Source organism: Carassius carassius, chromosome 13 (assembly GCF_963082965.1).
Source record: "Carassius carassius chromosome 13, fCarCar2.1, whole genome shotgun sequence".
Classification (NCBI taxonomy): Eukaryota; Metazoa; Chordata; class Actinopteri; order Cypriniformes; family Cyprinidae; genus Carassius; species Carassius carassius.
In genome coordinates, this window is record NC_081767.1 from 25,175,103 (window position 1) to 25,197,007 (window position 21,905).

At 38.3% G+C, this 21,905-nt stretch overlaps 1 protein-coding gene across 1 annotated transcript; it reads right to left on the reverse strand.

Moving 5' to 3' along the window:
- Nucleotides 1-224: 224 nt before the first annotated feature.
- Nucleotides 225-20,212, reverse strand: LOC132156198 (nuclear pore complex protein Nup93-like). The gene is made up of 22 exons (XM_059565100.1): nucleotides 20,092-20,212; nucleotides 19,435-19,632; nucleotides 19,222-19,339; nucleotides 11,016-11,078; nucleotides 9,056-9,184; nucleotides 7,271-7,345; nucleotides 6,474-6,566; nucleotides 6,220-6,359; nucleotides 5,215-5,347; nucleotides 4,808-4,965; nucleotides 4,432-4,597; nucleotides 4,235-4,328; nucleotides 3,201-3,392; nucleotides 2,996-3,122; nucleotides 2,408-2,480; nucleotides 2,270-2,314; nucleotides 1,919-2,035; nucleotides 1,719-1,837; nucleotides 1,120-1,237; nucleotides 955-1,038; nucleotides 590-718; nucleotides 225-462 (listed from the first exon to the last, which is right to left on the reverse strand). Exons 1-22 carry the CDS (start codon nucleotides 20,133-20,135, stop codon nucleotides 352-354), a joined length of 2,526 nt encoding a protein of 841 aa, XP_059421083.1. The 5' UTR covers nucleotides 20,136-20,212; the 3' UTR covers nucleotides 225-351.
- Nucleotides 20,213-21,905: the final 1,693 nt, after the last annotated feature.

Here is a 21,905-nt window from a genome sequence, read left to right on the forward strand (position 1 = left end):
TGTGCACATTGATTGTTTGCACTAGATTTCTTATTTAGTGATTTTGGATTTTAAGAGGGATAAACGTTAAGTGTATTTGATTAGTTTCATATAGCCTGTTATATGAGACTATGGCTTTTAAAATGAAATTGATATGCAACTGAGATGTAATCAACTAAAAGGGAAAATGCTGGACAAAATGTCACATAAAAAAAAGGTTTATGATAAAAGAAATGAAACAAAACTGAATTTCTTTCTTTTTTATTTCAAATAATAGAAAGAAAACAAATAATACAAATTTAAGATGACAAAAGAAATGATGGAATGAAGACAATGAAAGACAGCTGCCGGAGAAGGGTGAAGTGGGGAGTTTCAGTTCATTAGGACCTCCATCTGAACCAGTCTGGCATTGGTATCTCCAGCCATCCGATACGGAATCATTCCCGCAAACGTGATCAGAGCCCGGGCTTGACTGCGCAGCAGCTGCAGAGAAAGTAGAGATAATCAGGATTAACATGTATCATCATAGTGTGTTTCCAGTGAATAAAGGACTCAGGATTATCTTTATAGTTGATTAAGCAATCATTTTATGTTTTCAAATGTGTCTTACCATGTCTCTGTCCTCTAGGGTACGCTGAGGTCTTCCTGGTGTGCCTGCTGCAGCCCCTTTTAGACGCTTGTACTGTGTGAACAGGATATTCATCGTGGCCAGCAGAACCTCTGACAAATTATGTCTTACCTGTGGAAAGATTAGGACACAATTGGAGAGAATGTCATGAGAATAAAGGTCTCTATTCTGCTCATTAAAAAAAGAATAATGTTTCACAATTATACAGACTACATTTTAGTCAAATCAACCAAAAAGCCAAGATTTGAAAATCTTGTTAATTTGGGGTCACCTGAAACAACACAACAGCTTAGCATTTGAAATAACAGCAAGTAGGTAATTTCTGCTAATACTTTCAGATCTCTTACCTCGTCGCTGAAGTTTCTGAAGGCCGCAACCCGTTCCTCAACACTCTCCTGACCTAAGGGAACCAGCTTTAGCCTCTCAATCACCTGACACAGAATGGCACAAAAATAAAGTTTAATGCCTGGCAGCATGTGCCCAAGGTCAGCAGGGGTTTAAAGGTGACTTACATCGTAGGCTCGGTCTATGTGTCCAGCGTGGTACTCATCAAAGAACGTCATGAGGTCCAGAAGCAGGTAGAAGGTGCTGTCCACAGTCTTCTCCCCAGCTATACCATTAGTACGGTACCTGTGCTCACGACATACAAGAAACCATTTGGTGTTCAATGAAACCACAATCTAAAATATTCCATGATGGAGGTTCATTATGGAAGCCTGTTTCTGTCTCAACATTAAAGTAGTTGTGAGATAACTTAAAAAAAAAAAAAGAAATAAAGTTGCATTTGCAAGATATAATGTCACAATTGCAAGAAACAGTCACTTTGAAAGAAATAGAGTTGCATTTGGAAGAAATAAATCACTACTACAAGAAATAATGTCGCAACTGCAAAATATAAAGTCACAGTTGAGAGATCTAAAGGCACTATTTTGAGATACTGTATAAAGTTGCTATTAGGAGACAATGTATTAATTGAGAGGCAAAGTAGTAAAAGTCATTGGGATTATTATCAGTTGGGAAAAGTAAAGCTGCAATTGTTAGATACATATTTTTCATACTTTAGGCTATATAGCTTTCATAGTTTTAAGAGGTCTTTGTACAAAATGCTCACCGTTCAGCAATAGCCACTGCCATGTGTTTGAGTCGCTCTTTGTTGGACTGGGGCTCGCTGACTTGAGCGATAACTGGACTCAACAGTTTGTTCATCAGCTCCAGAACCTTATCAGCGTTCTGATGCAGGAAAGAAAAGATGCTTTAGGCACAATCATCATGAGATTAATGAACCCAACAGCACATCACAACTTATCTTACCTTGGCTAACTCGTACAGTTTGACGGCTTCCTCAAACAGCCCCTTGTTCTCTGCCTCCGATGCCACCTTGGTAATGATGGCCCGCGTGTCTCCGGCAAACTTGTCAATCACGCCGGGCTGAAGGGATTCAAACAAACACTGCTTAGAGCTGAGGAAGAATCTGAATGCACAATGCTGTTGTCAAACTGTGATTTAAAGGCCTTTGAGACAAAAGCATATTCTACACAACCCTGGAAGGCTGAATGAACAAAATATCAAACAAGTGTGTGCACAATGACTTAGCAAGAAAAGACTGTGGCACGTTTGCTTTCTACAAGTCAAGTGATATTACAACAGAAGCCTCCAATATACCTTTCTGCTTCCATCTTTTTCAAGTCTTCCAAGAAGCATATCAAACTACAGAAAGAGAGTTAATTATTAACAGAAATTATGTAATGATAATAGCAATTATTATGCAGAAACGTTTCCTGCAATGAGCTTGTTTCTTACCTCCCGACTCTCGATGACTAGCTCGCTGACACAGCGCATGAACATGTTTTCTCCTTGACTGTCCTTCTCATTCCTGTAGCCAATCAGAGAACAGTGATTGTGAGTTTTCACTTAGTAAAGTACAGCGATTATGCCATTTGTAGCGCGAAAGCACTTGGACCTGCAAAGTAACGTGTTTGCTTTGTGATATGCATGCAAGCCCTGAGATAAAAAACCTTTAGAAGATCAACGGTTTCCTTTTTGTAACGTGCCTGTGAGGACTCTTAAAACAAAGGGTTGAGTTAGCATCGAATTCAGGGTGCATGGAACAGGTTTAATTATTCATGGATCATTCGTGGAAGGTTCTGAGTTATTCATGACACTTTAATCTCTTCTCAGAGAGGGATTTCTCGCAGTATTTTCAGAGAAAAAGACATGACTTACAGTTCAGCCACTGATCAAACAGGAAACAAGCTAATTTTAGAACAGGTCTGGTGTGGGGAAGTATAGATTTGCTCAAGAGCTGTTCAACATGACTGATTTGAGATCAGCTCTTTCAGCGTGTTACCCTAAACGACCCAATAGCATCAGCAGGGGTCCGATCTTTACCGGAGGAAGTAGAAATACTGCAGGGCCTCTCGTGGGTCTGTGGACTCAAACTTGCGAGTGTAGAGCATAAGCAGCCTGATGAAGTTGAGCCTTCGCACCATTGGAGGATCTCCAGCCTCTTGACTCACTGAGAAGAGACCATAAACCTCTTTAGAACAGAAACCGGAAATCATTTTTTTATTATCACTCATTGATCAGAACTTACAGAGTTGTGCACTCTGGCCTGATGATTTGAGCAGCAGTTTGAGTTCATACAGCACCAGAGCTACGTGAACGGCATGGCTGCGCAGACACTCCACTCGGAAGAGGAATGCTATGGCCGCCTCAAACTGTGCAGTCAGGAAAAGCACCTGGAAGTACAGGAATGGCTGTTGGCTGGCCGAGAAATGGGACTCACCTGCAAAAAACAATTCAAATAATGCCAAACACCTTTATGAGCATTTGAGATAATCCAAAACCACTTACAGAACAATATAAACGACATTGGGAATGTGCACATGCAAATGCAGTCAGTAAGGATTTGTAACTTAAGGAATTTGAATGCTTCTTTAAGCGAGTAATAGGTTCCACATAAATCTTCCTCAGCTGTGAAGTGCTTAAATAGGCTGTTTCATTTCCATGTGCATGAGTTGAAATAATCCCCTCATTTAAATTGCTGTTAAAACTGGTATATTAAAATGGCGTTGAAAAGACCCTGCTGCAACTTTGCATGGAGCTTAATGGCAGCGCAGCTGGGAGTGAAGGAGTGTTATCAGCAATAGAGGGAGTCTTAAATGTGGTGTACTGCAGGAGCGCCAGCGAGATAAGACTGACTCATCAGGCAGGTGGAAGAAACTAAGCGGATGCCTTTTTAAAACTAGGCGAGGAGAAGTTTAAGCCATGAGAAAGCAGCACAATAGCATACACTTTTATCTGGGCTAGGCACACTGGCAGAGACTGAATAGGTGGGGTTTGCATGCTGACTAACTTCCTAGTCTTTCAAATGCCCATTTAAATATCTTCCTTTAGGACTCAAGTGAATCTAAAGATAAGGGGGATGATTTATTGGCTGTATGGAATAATTTGACCTGAGTTGCAATCGTTGAGAGAGACCACTTAGAGTCCTAATGCATTAAGATATATTGCCTGGATTTTGTAAATATAATATTATTTACAAATATAGTCAACTTAATCCACTATATACACACTCATATACACACACACATATATACATATTATGTACAGGTGACTGAGTCTCACCATAGTCTTCCAGCAGCTGTTTCTGAAGTTGGGCTAGAGTCATTCTGTCCTGAGGGGAACTGCTCCCGTCCTCATCAAAACACACTTGATTCAGCTGGTGGTGAACACAGAACATGGCTCAAAACATTAATAAAAAATATTAGCAAGAACGTGAACTCTGACATACAATAAAGTCTGTATCTGTCACTATATCTGACCTTTAGCCACAGGTAGTCTTCTGTCTTATCGGCCACCTCTCCATGATTGTCGCCAATGTCGCATTTGCCGATAAGGCAGTAGACTGCACGCTTGTAGGGGTCGGCACTGTTCCTCAGCACACGCCGGTAATGAAGTCGCAGCTTATTCTCTGTAGCTGGAGACAAACTGAGAAAAATCTATATTAAATCCTTAAAGAAATTTACTGAATTATTCAGTTTTAAGATAAACTTATGCATGAGAGATGAAAAGGGAGCAAGCTGGGTCAAACACACAAGAGAGAGAAGTAGTTACCAAAAACAGAGGAGAAATAGTCCTCTTAGGATGTGATCTAGTTTTTTTTAGGGGGGGGGGGGGGGGGGGTATGTGCGTTCTCACCGTCTGTCAGGGCTGTTCATGTACTCCTGAAACCAGATCTTAAAGTCACCCAGTTGATGCTGTGCCCTGTTCACCACCTGCATGGCGGCAGACAGGTCTCCGCAACGCAGGCAGAAATAGATCAGAGCCCAGACTGGATGTCCCTCCACCTCGCCGTCCTGATACACACATACACACACAGCAAGCTTTATCCTTGGGTCGCACTGCGTCCATTTACCCCCTTTTTACTTTTAAGTCTGGAATAAGCAGCTTATTGATTCATGCAGGGAGAATCCACTGCTGTTATCTAAACTATGGCAAGCCACACTCTGCGCAGTTCACTCGAGAGGATCTGCAGTGAAGGCATATAGTCTGTATGATGTAGTGCTGCCTGTGCTGTGTGGTGAGGACACGTTCTGCTGCAGTACCTGCATGCCAGGCAGCGGGGTCGGCAGCTTGATGTTCAGAAAGCTGCATACGAGCTGATAAGTGCCAGGTACTCCACCCAGCTGAGCCTGGTGCAGATTCCCGAACACAGTGACCATAGTGTAATTTTTATAGCTGCAGAAGAGACACACAAGCAGTCAATTTTTCTAGTGAATAAAAGTACATCCTGGGTTTACTAACTTTCTGACCAGTGAATTTAAATGTTTATTCCATAACCCTATTGTAGTTAACTAAATAAATAATTTTGATTCAGACTGACTACTGAGACATTCAGACTGATTTGTGAAGCTGTTTGACAGACTCATTCAAATATATTGACTAAAAAAGGATAAGTTCACAAACCTGAACTCATTGTCCTGTAACCAAGTTTTAAATCAACATAAGAGCAAAATCTAACCCTTTAAATATTTTATATTTTATTTCCCTGAAACTAATTGTATTAATTTCCAAGATATTTCCAGGTTTTCCATGACCATGGGAACCCTGAACATGCACTACTGTTAAAAAATGTGGGGTCAGTAAGACTACTACTTTTATTCAGCAAGGATGCGTTAAATAGTTCAAGCTACAAAAGATTTTTTTATTTCAAACAGAAGCTGTTCTTTTAGACCTTCTATTCATCAAAGAAAAGATAATATATATCATTGTTTCCACAAATATATTAAGCAGCACAACTGTTTTCAATATCAATAATGATAAAATTGATAATAATAAGAAATGTTTATTTAGCAGCTAATCAGCATATTACAATTTTTTTTTTTTTTTTAATCATGTGACACTGAAGACTGGAGTAATGGGTGCTGATAATACTGATAAAAACTCTCTAATTTGTTACAAAAAACTGACAATCATAAAAATAAAAAATAGCATAAAAACATTTTTTGCCTATACTAGTAATTTCAACATATCTACATCCCTACTTAAAATTAGTTTGGGCCAATATTATCTCTCTGTACAAAGAGCAAGCTGGATTTTCTTTCTCTCACCTGTTCTCCAGGAATTGCAGGGCTTGTCTGACAAAGGCCATCTGCATGTCTACAGACACTCGACTCTTCAGCGTGTCTTTTGCCGGCACCAACAGAACATCTGTCATCTGCTTCACCATGAGCCACATGTCTGACACATTCTGCGAGCACATGCACAAACAACTTTACAGAATCGCTATTATAACCCTCCAATATTTCTGAGACAAAAAGCACAGTAAGGAACACACACTGAAGCCAGGCTGAATGCGACATACCTTATCATCCAGACTTTCGGCTACTGAGGCACAGAGATTTCCCAGGTTTGGGTGAAGATGCCCATTTACTATCTTCTCATTGAAGATATAGATCTAAACGAAAAAGTAAAAATGCAAATGGAGAATGAAAGTCAAAGACTGATTGCTTTTTTAAGGCTGAGCTCTCCATAGGTGTATCCGCTACGATCTGGAAGTGAAGTGAAGGATGACAAAAAACAAAACAAACAGGACGAAAATGTTTAGAAGGTCTTCGAAAAAGAGCATAAAGACCAGGAAGATGACTCCGCAGGCGATATGGCGACACATGATTAGAAAAAAAGGAGAAAGGCAATAAAAGAGATCTGAGAAAAAAAAAAAAAAGAGAGAGAGAGAACAAAGGAGGAGAGTGAGAGACGGTCCTCCCTTTTATGGACCGATTGGGAGCTTACCCATCATGCTTATTTCCAGCCAATCAATTTTTTCGATCAGTCGAGCTAGGCTTGCAAAACACAACACATTTATTCTCGTGGCTAGTTAACTGACTAAAAGTAAAGCTAAGCTTAATTAAATGAAAATATATATATTTTTTACATGTCTTATAACTAAGATTGCTGATTTATTAGTGACCATATTGATGTCATCCAATTCCTCCTCAGTGTGATGTTTCAAAAGTACTTTCTACTGATTAAGTTCATGCAGGTATTGTTATTATACACATACACCAATAAATAAAATGTGTGAAATTTTATAAAGATACTTTTTTCTTTTTTTTTTATTATACGTTTGCTTATGTTGTATACGTATGGCTTTCTACGAACCTGTCGGCTGTAGGCAGCTTCAACACTGTCTAGTGCACTGCGTCCTGGAACTCTGACCTCGCTCACAAAACTGGGCTGTGGGGCACATAGCAACTGTCATTAAGGCACACAGAAAAATGTCTACACAACAAGACCGAATTAATATTCTATATGCGTGTATGTGCGCCTGTAAAGGCGTGGGTTTGACAAGTGCACAAGCTGCGTTTCTCTCAGAGAGTTGTTTTAATCTAAATGCAGCGACCAATGTAGCGTGAAGCTATTGTGAAGAACATAACTCACGCTTGAGAGCACACAGCTCAGTACTGTGAATACACACACACACAGAGAGAGAGAGAGAGAGAGAGAGAGAGAGAGAGAGAGAGAGAGAGACAGAAAAACCTTAAATTGTACATGTGGAGATGAATTTATCTCTTCCAAAGAAAAATGTCACATGTACTGAGAAAAATTTGACATAGATAAAGCATATGGTGCTTTAATTGAAATGATTTTCAACTCTCTCTCTCTCTCTCTCTCTCACACACACAATACATTTACAATTACGTGAACAGCCCGGCAAGAAAGCCACTGAGGCATTGTAGTTTGTGTGACTATTCAGCGGGGAGGGGACGGCCCAGGCGGGTGGTACAGGAAGTGTACAGCAGGTCACACATGGAAAATTTAACTGCTGTTTAATAATTAAAGGAGCAGGGCAGCAGTCCAAATCCTTCTAGAGCACAAACATACGTGTGTTTGTGTCCAAATTCACACAAACACAACATTCTTACTTAATCCTTTATAGAAAAATAAAAGGAAAGACAAAAGCATATTCTAAGGTTTCGCCATCACAAAAAGACTGTCTTTGTTTTCCGTAGATAAGACTATTGTTCTGTTTAAGGACATAAAAGTGAAACATGCTGTTTTTTTTTTTTTTGCTATATATTATTTAGAAGAGGAGTGCATGCCATCTTCAATGTTTGATGTTTTCTACATCCTTCCCTCTTACTCACCTCTCCATTTTGTTACAGCAGAGATGTGAGCAATGCTGCCAAAACAGCATCTATTTTATGCATAATACCCTCTAAAAGCAACCAACGTCATCCCATCTTACTGTCACATGACTGACTTTTTTTTTACTTTAGTATGCTGTGAGCATGTGAATATAACATAATAGATTTAAAACTAAAAATATATCACAAAAAAGGGGAAAAAGCTAAATCTCTCTCTCTATATATATATATAATACAAAAGTATAAAAATATAAAATGAAATCTAACATTTAATGTGCACACATATCTATATATAGCCAAGTCTAAATCTCAATATACTCAAAAATAAAACTAAATCTTAATACATATATTTATATTGAATGTATATTTTGTTTATATCAACATGCATACGTCATACATAAGAGAAAAATATATATTTTTAATAATCTATTTGGTGATGCTAGTTCTGCATAAATTACTTGAATGCCAACTGAATGATATCTTTACATAATGATTTGAAATGACAATCAGGTTTAAATGTCATTTTCTGAAAAGAACTACAAGAAAAGCTTTTGCCAGATAAGATTTCACTGACACTCAGATTCAGGCCAAATGTACCCACAGGCTGGGTGTATCATGCCAACAGATCTGAACAAGCTCCTTAGATGCTAAATGAGAACAAGTGTACTTCACAGCTACGCCAATTGTGTGAAGTGAGGTGAATGTGTGCTATTCCATATCATACAAGGCAGTTCATATCTATATATCATATCTATCATGCATGTGTATTGTGTTTCATGTGGCGTGTTGTTCTTCAGACCTCCACTTCCTGGCTGAAGTCCAGTGCGTCCTCTCCAGCTCCCAGCAGGGTGTGCAACACTCTCTGCTTCACCTGCTCCCACTGCACCAACATAGAGTCTCTGTGGTACTCCTCCGCCAGCAGAAATGTCTGCAAGAAAGACAGAACGAGTGAAATAGAGGGAATAAGGTACAAATAACACATAAAAAAGCATGTGGACAATGAGAGTAAAACGAGTTGAAACTACAAAGCCTTCTGCAAATATACAGGTTACTCAACACGTGACACATTAAAAATAGCTATTGGAGTAGAAGGGAGCAGCCTGGATCTGGGAAACATGCGGTGCACAATAAGCGCTAACGGCCACCACTATCTTCACCCCTCCCCCAATCCCACCTCCAAGGCACAAGGAACGAGAGCTGGGCCTGGGGAGACTCAAACTGGGTCTGGCCTGCTAAAGCCCGGATGCGTGGAGGCCTCGCTAATGGAACTGTGCCGCTATCTGGGTCTGTCTTCACGCCTACTACCGATTTAGCCCGTGCCCTGATTGAATCCAAAGACCTTTTGTCTATTTTACTCTGTCCCAGCGGATCGACGTGTGATAATTGCTAGTGTTCTAATTAAAAAGACTTCTGTACTCTGGAGGAACAGATTTTGGAATCAAGCATAATGATGGAGGGAGGGAGATATTATCAGTCTGACGTGCTGAAGTTAATGTGAATCAGGTAAAACTTCAACAGGAAAAAACACTCAGGGGCTTTTTGTTTTAGGGGGAAAACAATAGTTTATGGCTTTATAAGCACTTCAGGAACTAACTGTACTCCAGATGATTTTGCTAGGTCAAAAAAGCTATTAATCATCCAGCAATTTACTTCACTCTCACTTGGGGTTGAAAATTAATACTTAAAAAAATGCAAGTACAAAATTGGCTTTGGAAAGCAGAATAAAGAAATTACTCGCCAGCAACTTTATTAGGAACTGCAGTTTTAAATGGTTTATGCCAAATTTTAAGAATGATCGTTTGACACATGCTGATGTAAGAGTAATGCAAGATTCAAACCAAAACCGTATAAATGGTCTGCTGAAGAAAACTTCAGGTTGCTAATCCTAGTTTTTGCCCTCTATGAGAGAAACTTATATCCTAAAGAATAAAATTGGTTACATATATGGAATATTCCTCATATTAAAACAAAAACAAAACAGAAACAGGAAATAATGTTTTCTGACAGGTACCATTATAGATGGTGACTGGCTGTATCACAAATATGACTAAATATGGAACTAAATAATTTCACTGTCACAAGGAATTTATAAAATTCTAAATATATAAATCATGCAAAACATAGCTAAGTGGCCTGTAAGAAATATTCCCACATATTTTACATAGATAGATTTTTTTTAAACAAAGTGTATGGCAAAAAGTTGTTTCTGATCCTGCTAGTGAGGGATCTAAATTTTCCTGTAGTTCTTGAGGACCCAAAACTTTCACCAGAGACATGTTGTCACACAGGCCATCTGTGTCGTGAGTGTAACACCTCTTCTTTGGTGAGCAAATTATCCTCTGTCCATCTCTTTGCTGACATTCCTCATCCTAAGAGGTTTGATGACAAGACTGAGAGGATAGATGGGAGATTAACCTGAGAGCAGCTCACTGCTGAGTAATGGATAATAACCGGTGAAAGAGCCTGTTTTTACCTCTCTGACAGAGGCTGAAGAGGCAACAAGGGGAAAGGGGGATTTGACCTATAACCAAAAGATCTACAACCTCTGGCAACTCTCAGTAGGAGACTGTTTAAAAGGGGCTTTCAGATGAATTGTGCAAATTTGAAATGTCTGGCAAATACGGGATGTATTTCCACTGAAGTTTCTGCTATAAAAAATCCTGTTCATTTTCTCTACACTGAACAAAAAGACATGGTTTGATAGACTGAGCAAATAAATGGATGTAAAAGGATACAGAGAGGTAAAGGAAGATGCTCACCCTGCGGCGTGATTCCTCGATGGCTGACAGTAATGCATTGTCTCTTTCGTTCTTCAGAAAGCCCTGGAACAAGAGACACGGCATGGAGGTTAAACGTACTGCAACCTACTTTCCTCTTTTCTGCATGCAGAGCACACGCCCTCTCTCCCATACTCTCTCCTTCCCTCCATACTTCCTCCAAGACGCAAACGCCACAGGCCAGAGATGGAGAATTGCCATCATAATCGAAATCTCTGCTAAAAATATGCTTAGAATCGACTCTGTGCAAGAACACTCGCCCAAAATGGCCGCTCTCGACTGGTCAAAGTAGGATCATTCACTACATTCACTAGTAAATATACTGCAAATAAAGAAAACACCGCATTCATGCAAAAATTTGTAAACCACATTTCTACACACAGAAGTCCATGAACGTGTATGGAAAATGTGGTTCAAGCTGCTTGGTTTCCACCCATCTACCGCTCTCGGACTACCTTTAGGACACTGACAGTTAAAACCAGACTAAACCCTGACTAGAATGTTACACACTGGAAATCATAAAGCCAACAGCTGCTTATATCTAATTATGGGCCATCATCATCTAAAACGTCATATTTTTTTTTGATCACAGATGGAAAATGCACACTTCAGTAACCTCCACGGATACACAAGCTACATTATCTGGCTGGATGCTAAGTGTGCAGCTCGAGCAACCTATATGGATGTACTAGGAGCGATCGTACTTGATGTACAGCTGGGTAACGAACACTCACACACACCTGCATTTGTTTTGATTAAACACGGAACAGAAAGATCCAGCAGCTGATCCTGAGGACAGAGAAGTCACTGGAATGACATGCAACACACACACATTGAGTGGGGGTTGGGATAGGGAGTGGTACTGATGGAAGGAAGAAGCTGGTTCTGATGGGTTTAGAGGATCATCAGACCGCTGAAAAGCCAATATTCAAAGGATGGAGAGAAATGCGACCTCTGAAATGGAACCTGCAACCACTGGATTTTATTATTACAAGAAGGATGGAATAAAAAAAAAGTATCAGGCACATTTTCCAGGTTTGATTTTTACTGAATAAGGTAATGTCGTGAAAAACACATCACGCTACCGCCAAAGATTGAAGATAGATTTTAGATGTTTCCTTGAGTTCCTCAATAAAATTGCTTCATTTAAATTTTTTTGCCACAGATCATTTACAACCTTTTTATCCAAGTCTTCAGGATCAAGTTAAAGCCTGACCTAGCCACCCCCCCCCCACCCCCAGTGCCTTCCTGCTCCTTTCCTTCCACCTCAGAGATTACAAGACCCCAATCACCCCATCCACACTCTGACTGACAGCTGTAAATGAGGATTGATTTATTCTGATTTGGGCAATGCGACATCTAAATGACGCATCTGAATGAAAGCGCCGAGCTGATGGATACGGAGATGTAAAGTGGGTGGGTATTTCATACTTAGCAGCACTATTTCTTGCTCAGTCACCATGCCTCCAACCGCTAGCTACAGAACAGTGCCCCCTTCAGGCATCCACACTCTGCATCAAGTACCCAGGAGCCACTAGCCGACAAAAGGAACACATTTTATATGGATGATTTGGGTTATGCTTTAACCAAGAAAATACTTACTACATACTGTGAAGCGTGTTATTACGTACGGCATTTTTAAACATTATTAGTCACATCGAATAGAAAAAAAACTCAAAAGAGATCAGATGTGCAATTCATACTAAACTACGTGTATATCTTTTCTGATTAATATTTTGAATCATCGGACCACAGTAAAATAAATGTGTCACTAAAGGCTGCCATTAAAGCAGCTACACAAAGTGCAGATAAAATAGGTTGAAAGAGGAGGTTACATACAAACCATACAATTAAGCACCATGTATTTTTGGAAGATTCAAGGTGCAGCAAATTTTAAGCAAATTTGATTTGGATAAAAACAGTGCATCACGATGAGCAAAAGACGACATTACTATAGGAAGCGCATGCATGTTCAGTTAAGACATTGTAAGAAATGCAACAATATAGAATTCATACATGCAAACGCCTTCTTGTTGATTTACATACATTTTTAAATTAGGTATAACGCATTTTTAGCAACATATAGCAGGAAATATGACATGGATTGGCATTGAATGCAAGACATTCATGCATGCGCTAACCGATCCCAAAGCATTTCATTTAAACTCAAACACCCCTCTCTAGATCTATACATCCATCTTTTTCATTTCCTTTACTTTTGAACAATAAGAAGGAGTGAAGGAACCCCACCCTAACCCCACCACTTCCTGTGTGACAGACAAGTCTTCATCCTCCTCCTCCTCCTCCTCCTCCTCGCAATCTTCATCATCCCTTTGGAGAAGGTGACAGTCTCATCTTTTGGATTAAACCAACTGACCTGAGGCATACATACTATAGCGAGCCTGTCTAAAACATCTGCATTTAAGTGATACTCACTTATGCTCTGGTTTAACCTGCAGGGAAAGTGCTGCTGAGAGGTGAAAGTGTCTGGGAGCAGAGTGCCCATCCACTGCCCATGGCATCTCTGTTTTCCTTGTCTTGCAGAAGCAGCCCAGTGCATTTTTAGGGAGTTTCTGACCTCCTTCGCCAGAGGCCCACACTGTCTCTGCCACATGCACTCTTCTTTACCTCAAGGCGGCCCAGTGGTCTGAACCTAGATATGAGCCACGAGCAGGGTTACGGTGGACTGCTTTATTGTCGGAGGCGGAGCATACCAAGTTGGCCCAGAGACACGGGGGGAATCTGAGGAGAAGTCATTATTCAACCTGATCCATGTGCTTGTTCACCATCAGTCGTCCACCCCTCCTCATCTCTCCTCCAGCATCTCTGCCAGCCTCCTCTTTCACTCTCACTCATTTCTTCCTTTTTTTAAACATTTCTGCATCCTTCCTTTTTTCTCGTGCTAGCGCAATGCAATTATGGTAATGGATCCCCCCCACCACACACTCTCCTGATGGCTTTCGACATCCTGTCCAGAAACTGGGCTAATAATCCTCTTAAGAGTCATGTTTAATTAATGAGCAGAGTGCACTGACCAGAGATCAGACTCCACATGTAGAGCTATTTACACTCATCCTGCACCTAGTGTTGTGTGTGCTTAGATAATACACTCTGATGCAAAGGCATGGTGTGGGAAAGATGGAAGTATGTGGAAGTGAGAGTTAAAGCTAAAGATGAGATGCATCATCCGATTCTGCATCATTTAGCTCGGGTAGTGCATCTCTTTCGAGTCCATCATTTAAAGTGTTCGCTTTTTCCATCTACATGATATAAGCACCTAAAGCATTCCTGCCTTTGTTGGCATTATTGCTGTGATGTTAAAATTAAAAACGATTTTACGTAGCTTTTATAAAAGAAACACTTGCATTGTCGAATGCTGCACGTTTTCCCACACACACAAATGCAGAAGATGAGAGAAAGGCAGGAGACTACGCCTCATCAGCAGCGTGAATTTCCTTTGTCTTCAGGCAAGCAGGCAGCTCGGCAGCGTTATATGGAGCACACACAATATACAATTTACACACACTCTGCCACCAGCTCGCAGGGTCAATGCACATCTGGATGCCTCGGCACAACTGTAATGGTTAAAATTTGAGCACGGCACCTGCAGCATCTTTGTTTTATTCAGTAGAGGGTTTAATGTGATTCTGAACATCTTTTCAATAGGTGACTGCAAAGGCGGAGATATGTCACGAGAATGAAGATGATAAATGGAAGAGCAGTTACACAAGTTCAACAAAAGGGAGATATTAAATCTCATAGCCCTTAGAGTCAATCAGAGTTGTTCTGAAAATGCTAAAGAGATTTTCAGCCACACACATTCAGGAAGGGAGGGAGGTGAGGACAGTGCCAGGCAGTAAGTGCACTTCCAGTAAGAGCTGAGCCGCACTCTGGCAGGCCCACCACAAAAATATGTCTGACAAAAAAGACGATGGAGAGGTGGAGGAGGGATAAAGACAGCGAGAAATAGAAGGAGAGAAGAGATAAGTAGAGGAAAGGATGGGTGGGGATAGAAGACTTCGAACGTTCAAGAAGCGAAAACCAATTGGATCATTATACGACTTGAGTCAACAGTCTATTTTCTATTTTCATTGATAAAATTCAAACAAATGAAAATAGTTCTATCTTTTCTGGTCAAAAGTAATTGAGGACATCATCCAGTTACCAACAAGACACATTCTGTTAAATGTCACCTGTATGTTTTGATGGGTGTGGCTGAGTGATTGTGAAGAAATGGTAAACTTCTCTCTTTTGATTTTGAGAGAAAGAAAGAAAAAAAAAATACCTGTGTAAAAAAACAACAACAACTGATCTGAGACAAAGCTTAAATCATTCAGAGATGGCGGGCAGCACTTCGACACAATTCCCAGTTTGAATCCCGACTTGTGGTCTTTTCTGATCCTGTTCCCCTCTCTCCCACATTGCTTGCTATCTGTTCTGTACTGTATTATTCAAATGAAGCCAAAACAAATCTTTAAAAAAAGATGATGATCTTGATTATTTTTCCCATAAAGGCTGCAGAAATTTCCTCGTCTTTTACAGCATTTAGATAATCACCAGTTTAGATCAATGTTTCCCAATCTTATGTACCCCACAGTCCTTCAGTAAGAAAAGTGGCCCATCGGTAAGACTCATAGTACCTATTTAAAGTCCGCGTGAACCAGGAGTTCCTGCCAACTTTATTTCACTGTAGTGACGTATTTCCAGCTGAAATGGAATATTGAATAGAGGGCATGGTTTTTATTTTTGCACCCCTCCTCTCTGTCTCTCTCATAGGGTGTGGCTAAGGATATTCAGCAAAAGCTGTCAAACTGACGTCATCAGAAAAGGAATGCCATTTCAGAGCCGAAATAAATGTTTAGATTTTGATTAAAGATTTCCAAGACAAACAATTTTATTCAGTGGAATAACTTGCACATATTTATTGTTCACATCAAGACTAGCTATGTGCGCTAGTAAAGTAAATAAAGTCAATTTTGATTTCATGCAGACTTTAAAGATCCACTTAAGATCCTTGAAACAGGCAGCGTTTTTCTATGTGTTGATGTAATTTCAACTAGAAAGACAGGGCAGGACATAGAGCAGCAGACCAGCCGATTAAAAATGCAATGTGAAATCAACGCGACACTGTGCTAAAACAATAAACTGCTTACCTCAAGCTCTTATCTCTTTCTCTTTCACAGCTTCCACTTTTTTCAGCACACATGAAAACTACAACTGCCAAAGTGTGATTGATTCATCATGCTCTTTTTGTTTATCACTAGCGCATGCTAATGAAGTTTTATTCTTCTATAGAAACATGCGTCCTAGCCTACGAGTCACCAGGTGCCATCATCGTACAGTCTGTATGTCGTACACAAGTTTATCAGATCCATGTCGCACAATTTGATTTCTAATGATTTTATAGGATTGCTAAAATCGTGCAGTGTGTAGAAGGCTTGAGTGACATTCTGAATGCTAACTTTGTCATTGGTTTTTTTGAGTAGCTTAAAGATAAACTGAAGGTTAATTTATAATGCTAAAAAAAAGAAAAAAAAAGAAACCATTTCCCTTTCGATCTAATGGGTACTTTAAAATTGCATTTATTACAATCACTCACTTTTAAAACTTCAGACAATCGATACTGTGGCTAAAAACAGACTCATCAAGTAGCTTCTTTTCAAACTGAAGCACAATGAGAAATAAGGAATATGATATTTTATAACTAAGACAAGTTTTACAGAGCACTGCTGCAAAAACAATCTGCCTCTGTCCAGAGTCATTATTTATTTTTTAAGACCGATTAACTGATTTATATTTTGACAAGAGTTTTTTTTTTTGGCCTAAATGTGTCATTTGTCTTTTGTCTAATTAATAAAGCAAAATTGATTTCTTCCTCAGTACTGATTAAACTTTGTACCAAAACTCTACCGCACATAAATGGCTCAAATGTAAATTTTTCAATTATTTGCAGCACAATAAATGGAGTGACAAGAGCAGTTAAGCCAATAGGCTTTCGTTTATGTCAAATCCACTTCAACAATCAAGTAAGTGATACAATACTTCCTGTGATTTTACATTTAGTACATTTAGGTCTCTACTTCACAGCATTAGAATTTATAATGTCACACCAAGGAAAAGTAAACACATTTGCCACTTATGCAGTAACATCTCTCTAGAGCTAATTTAAGCATAGTACAATCATCTGACTATGTCGTGAGGTGCAGACATGGACAAAAAGCCTCAGACGACTCCAGGTTTAATTTCATGTGGTATACCAGCTCAGTGTTGACTTCACTGCTGATTCCTGGCTCTAGTGAGCTCACTATTATTCACTAAACCTGTGATATTATAATGCAGTCACCATAAACACCACCCTTCTTGTCCCTATCTGAACCCACATATTTGTCTTTTGGTGTTTTTTTTTTTTTTTTACCAGAACAGTTGCGATCATGCATTAGCAATGCATGAATATATATATCTGAATCTACAAATCCTCTTGTATCAACAGCTTCCACATGGGGGAGTAGTAACCACTTTTATGTTTCATGCAGTCAGGAAAAATTAAGAGTTCAAATTTTCATATTTAGTTCTTTTAACTTACAATAGTAACAGTCAGTGAAAACACTAAACTCTTAAGCTGTAATGCTCTTGGCTGTGTAATTTTAATGTTTAATTTTTGAAACAAGTTTAGAAAATTTAATTGCTTTGCCGGACTCACATTTTGCCACATCATATCTCTTGGCCATTAGGCCTACATTATTCTTACAGATGCACTTAAAACTGAATTCAGTAATAACCCACTGCCACAGCAAAGCCACACCTTAGAAAACTGACATATTATAATCCAATTCACAGCAAGCACTGTATAATTTCTAACATGTTTACACTTAACCTGCCTTCACAAATGGCCAAATCAAAATAAACAACAGGTAATAATGTATGGTATACACATGTCAAGATGCACTTAAAAGCAATACAAAAACATGAACAGCAGAAAAACTTGTTGTCATAAAGAGAAACGCATACAAATGGACTGAGAGCCATTAGACCAACCCTGTCTCTGAAGCTCTGAAGGCATAGTGCTAATTATAAATGGGCTGAGTGTGGAGACTGTTAAAATGTTTATTTGGCTTCTACTGAGGCCGTCATGCAGGATGCCTCATCAAACTATTAAGATGACATTGCAAAGTACATCACTAACAGGGAAAATCAATAATAAAAACTAAAGGTTTGGGGTTCAGAATTTATTTACTGAATCTTTTTAAAGAAATTAATACTTTAATTGTGCAAGGATGCATTAATTAAAATTGACCGTAACATGTATAATGTTACAAAAAAATATATATATATAACAAGAAAATTATATTTCAAATAATTTCTGTGCTTTTTAATTTTCTACTAATCAAAGTATACTGAAAAAGCATCACGGTTTCCACAAAAATGCCAAGGAGCACAACAGTCATATCATAATAATAATAATAACAACAACAATCATAATAAGAAATGTTCTGAGCACCAAATCAGCATATAAGAATCATTTCTGAAGGATTATGTGACGAATTCTATTGACTTAAAATAAACATCCGCCAACACAGGAATAAATTAAATGTTTGTAATATATTTAAAAAGAAAACTATTTTATTTAAACAATTATTTTACTTGCTGTAATATTTCCTTTTTTATTTTTTACTTGTATTTTTGATCAAATAAATGCAGCCTTGGTGAGCATGAGACTTCTTTGAAAACCACAATACTACTAACCCCAACTTTTAAATAGTACTCTATGTTAAGTCATAAATTGTTGTAATAAATTTCTGCAAGAAAAATTGCCTTGTATCAAATCTGAACTTGTTTTTAAACATGGTAATTGCAAATGAAAATCTTAATAATTAAGAGTATTAGGATTTACTTCTCAAAAATAGTATTGTTTACATGTACTGCGCAATTGATTTCTAAATGAAGCAACTTCATTTTCTTCATTTAACTTCATTTTCATTTACTTCATTTCGTTAAGTTTAAAAATGAATTTGAAAAATGCACTTCTCAAAAAAAAAAAAAAAAGCAAGATGCAACAGTTCAAACAATTACTGCCGTGGCTAAATATATGACATTAAACAGCTGCATCTCAATGGATGCAGAAGGGAGGTATAAAGTATCAAAAACAAATAGGAACACAAACACCAACCCAAGTAAAACATGCACTAACCTGAATATCAGTGTCCTTGACTGGCTCAAGAGGCTCAAATGTAGTGGCTGCACTGAGACTCTCAAGACGCTGGGAGATATGAAAGATGTCAAGACCCCGAGAGCCCAAGAGGATGGAGCTAAAGTAAAAAAATATATATATAAATAGATATAAAGGGTATGCTGACCCAAATGACTTGCCAATTTACATCCAGACACCAATCTGTAAACTCACGCTTTTACGTCAGCTGTGTCTTGAGAGGTTCTGGTGAGAGTGCGGGAGCGTAGTCGCTCTCCTGCCTGTTGGATCTCCTGTAGGTTTCGCTCAACATGGGGCAACTCAGACACGGCATCCGTCTCCGCCGCAAGCTGTTCTGCCTGCTGCAGGAGTTCCCCAAAGCCCTCAGTATCCATGTCCCAGTACCCGTACCACCTGACAGCGTCACAAAAGAGTAGGTCTATATTACATGCTGATATTATACACATCATTGATCTTCTTTTAGTATGCAAGTTGACAAGCAAATTGTCACTTACTACAGCTCATGTCATTACAATAACACTGAAAGAACCTCTAAAAGCTTATTACATTGACAAACCTACAATTTGAAGGCCATTTAATGTAATTTTATTATGATTGTACAGTAGTAACTGTGGGAATTTCATTGAAATGACATACCTTTATCATGTTAACTTTGGGATGTCAGTGACATGATTAACTACAATTATTACCGTCAAATAAGCTGTATCATACACGTACTCATTTGTTTAGCATACTATCTTTTATGAAATGGGACATATGAAAGCACACAATATTAGTATTACACTGAATGAATATAAGCTTGTGAAACAACAGTGGTAAATAGAAATGACTGTCACTTGCTAGCAAGCTAACCTGGCATGAGATGCTGCTGGCAAACGCGTCCCAAACAGACACATGTCAAATGAGACTTCAGTTAACTAGCTATTAACTAGTTAATGAGTTAACGAATATGTAACAACCCACCTCGCTGAATGTGAATCCTTGTAACAGCGGCTATAATCGGATGATCTTTAGCCGCTATGCTAAACACATCCCACCCTCGTGAACTCCCGGGTTCCATTGAGAATGCGCGCTGATTGGTTCAAACTGTTTTTTCCCAGAAGCTCGCGCGACTCGATAGAACTGAAAATAATTTCTGAGACAAGACTTTATAAATACTTTCTCTTCTAAAAGCACCTAGAAACAAATTTAACTATTTTTAAATTTTATTTGGCAACTTTTGATAAGTGACTCAAACGATAAAAGGGGCACAATTTACCATATTTATTACACAAAACCAGGAAACCAAAAAAGCCTAGCAGTAAATGCGTCACAGGAATTAAGTTACCTGCTTTTTGCAAGTTTAATTTAATAGTAATAATAATAACTGAATACTGTTACTGTTCATTTACGAGACACATTGTTAGTAGCTTGTACTTGCGATTGTTGGTGAGTTAGTACACGGTAAGAAAAATATGTAGAAAAATTGAAAAGGTGCTAGTAATTTTCCAGTATATTATTCGTGGCCACCCTGTAACCCGAAAACACAAAATACAATGCGTAATTAAAATAGCAGGTAAAAAAAAAAAAAAAAAAAAACAGTGGAAAAATATATAGGCCTACAGAAAATTCGGTAGCACTTTATTTTACAGTCCTGTTCCTCATGTACATACTATGTACTTATTATAGTAATTACAATAACTATGTATTAACTAGGTACTAACCCTGAACCTACCCCTAAACCTAACCCTACCCCATGTAGTTACCTTGTATTACCAGAACTTTCTTAGATAAATACACTGTAGGTACACTATAAGTACATGTTAGTACACGTACTGTAAAATAAAGTGCAACCGAAAATTCCTTCACATTAACGGTGCACTATTTTTTACACTTTTCTTAGAGTGTAGCATACTAACTATTAATACAGTGCATTAAAACCCCTAAATTGTCACTCACATTTTTTTAACACAGACGTGAAAGTGCACTATCCAGACGTAAATTTTTATAATTCATGAATGAAAACATTTTGTAACACGATATTGATGTATGCTATTTTCATGGTAATGCAATGTCTGATTTTAAAATGGTTTTCAAAGGATGAATTTTGAGATTTAAAGTTTTCGATTCTCATATAATTTCTGATGATTTCTAAAGTATGATCGAGGAAAAGGCAACGAAGAAGACTTTTTGTGACAAAGGTCAGTACTCCTGTAATCATGTGGATTTTTGAGGTGCACTCTTGTCAAATTAATCTATAACTTTTCCTACATATTTTTTTTAAGAAAAAACTGTGGTAATGTATCTATTTAGAAGTATTAGACGTTTCCAACAATATATAGTTTGTCATGATTAGGTTTAGATTTAATTGTAAAATTGGTGACTTGGGCGACAGTTAAGTATAATTGTTCAGAATGTGTAGTTTTACTTGTTTACTGGCTAATAATAATAATAAAAAAAACTTACCAATTGTAATGGTTCAAAAATCTGTACGTTTTCGATAATTCACTGTATTTAAAAAGTTATTTTTTTATATTTATATGCATTTATATTGTTACGATCAAATCTTAATTAACATATATAAAATATGTTTTGCTGAGATTTGACAATTTTGCGTCGTGATTACATAGTTTAGCATCTTTTAGCAACAAATCAACTTTCCTTTAGCAACTTCCCCTGAAAATCAG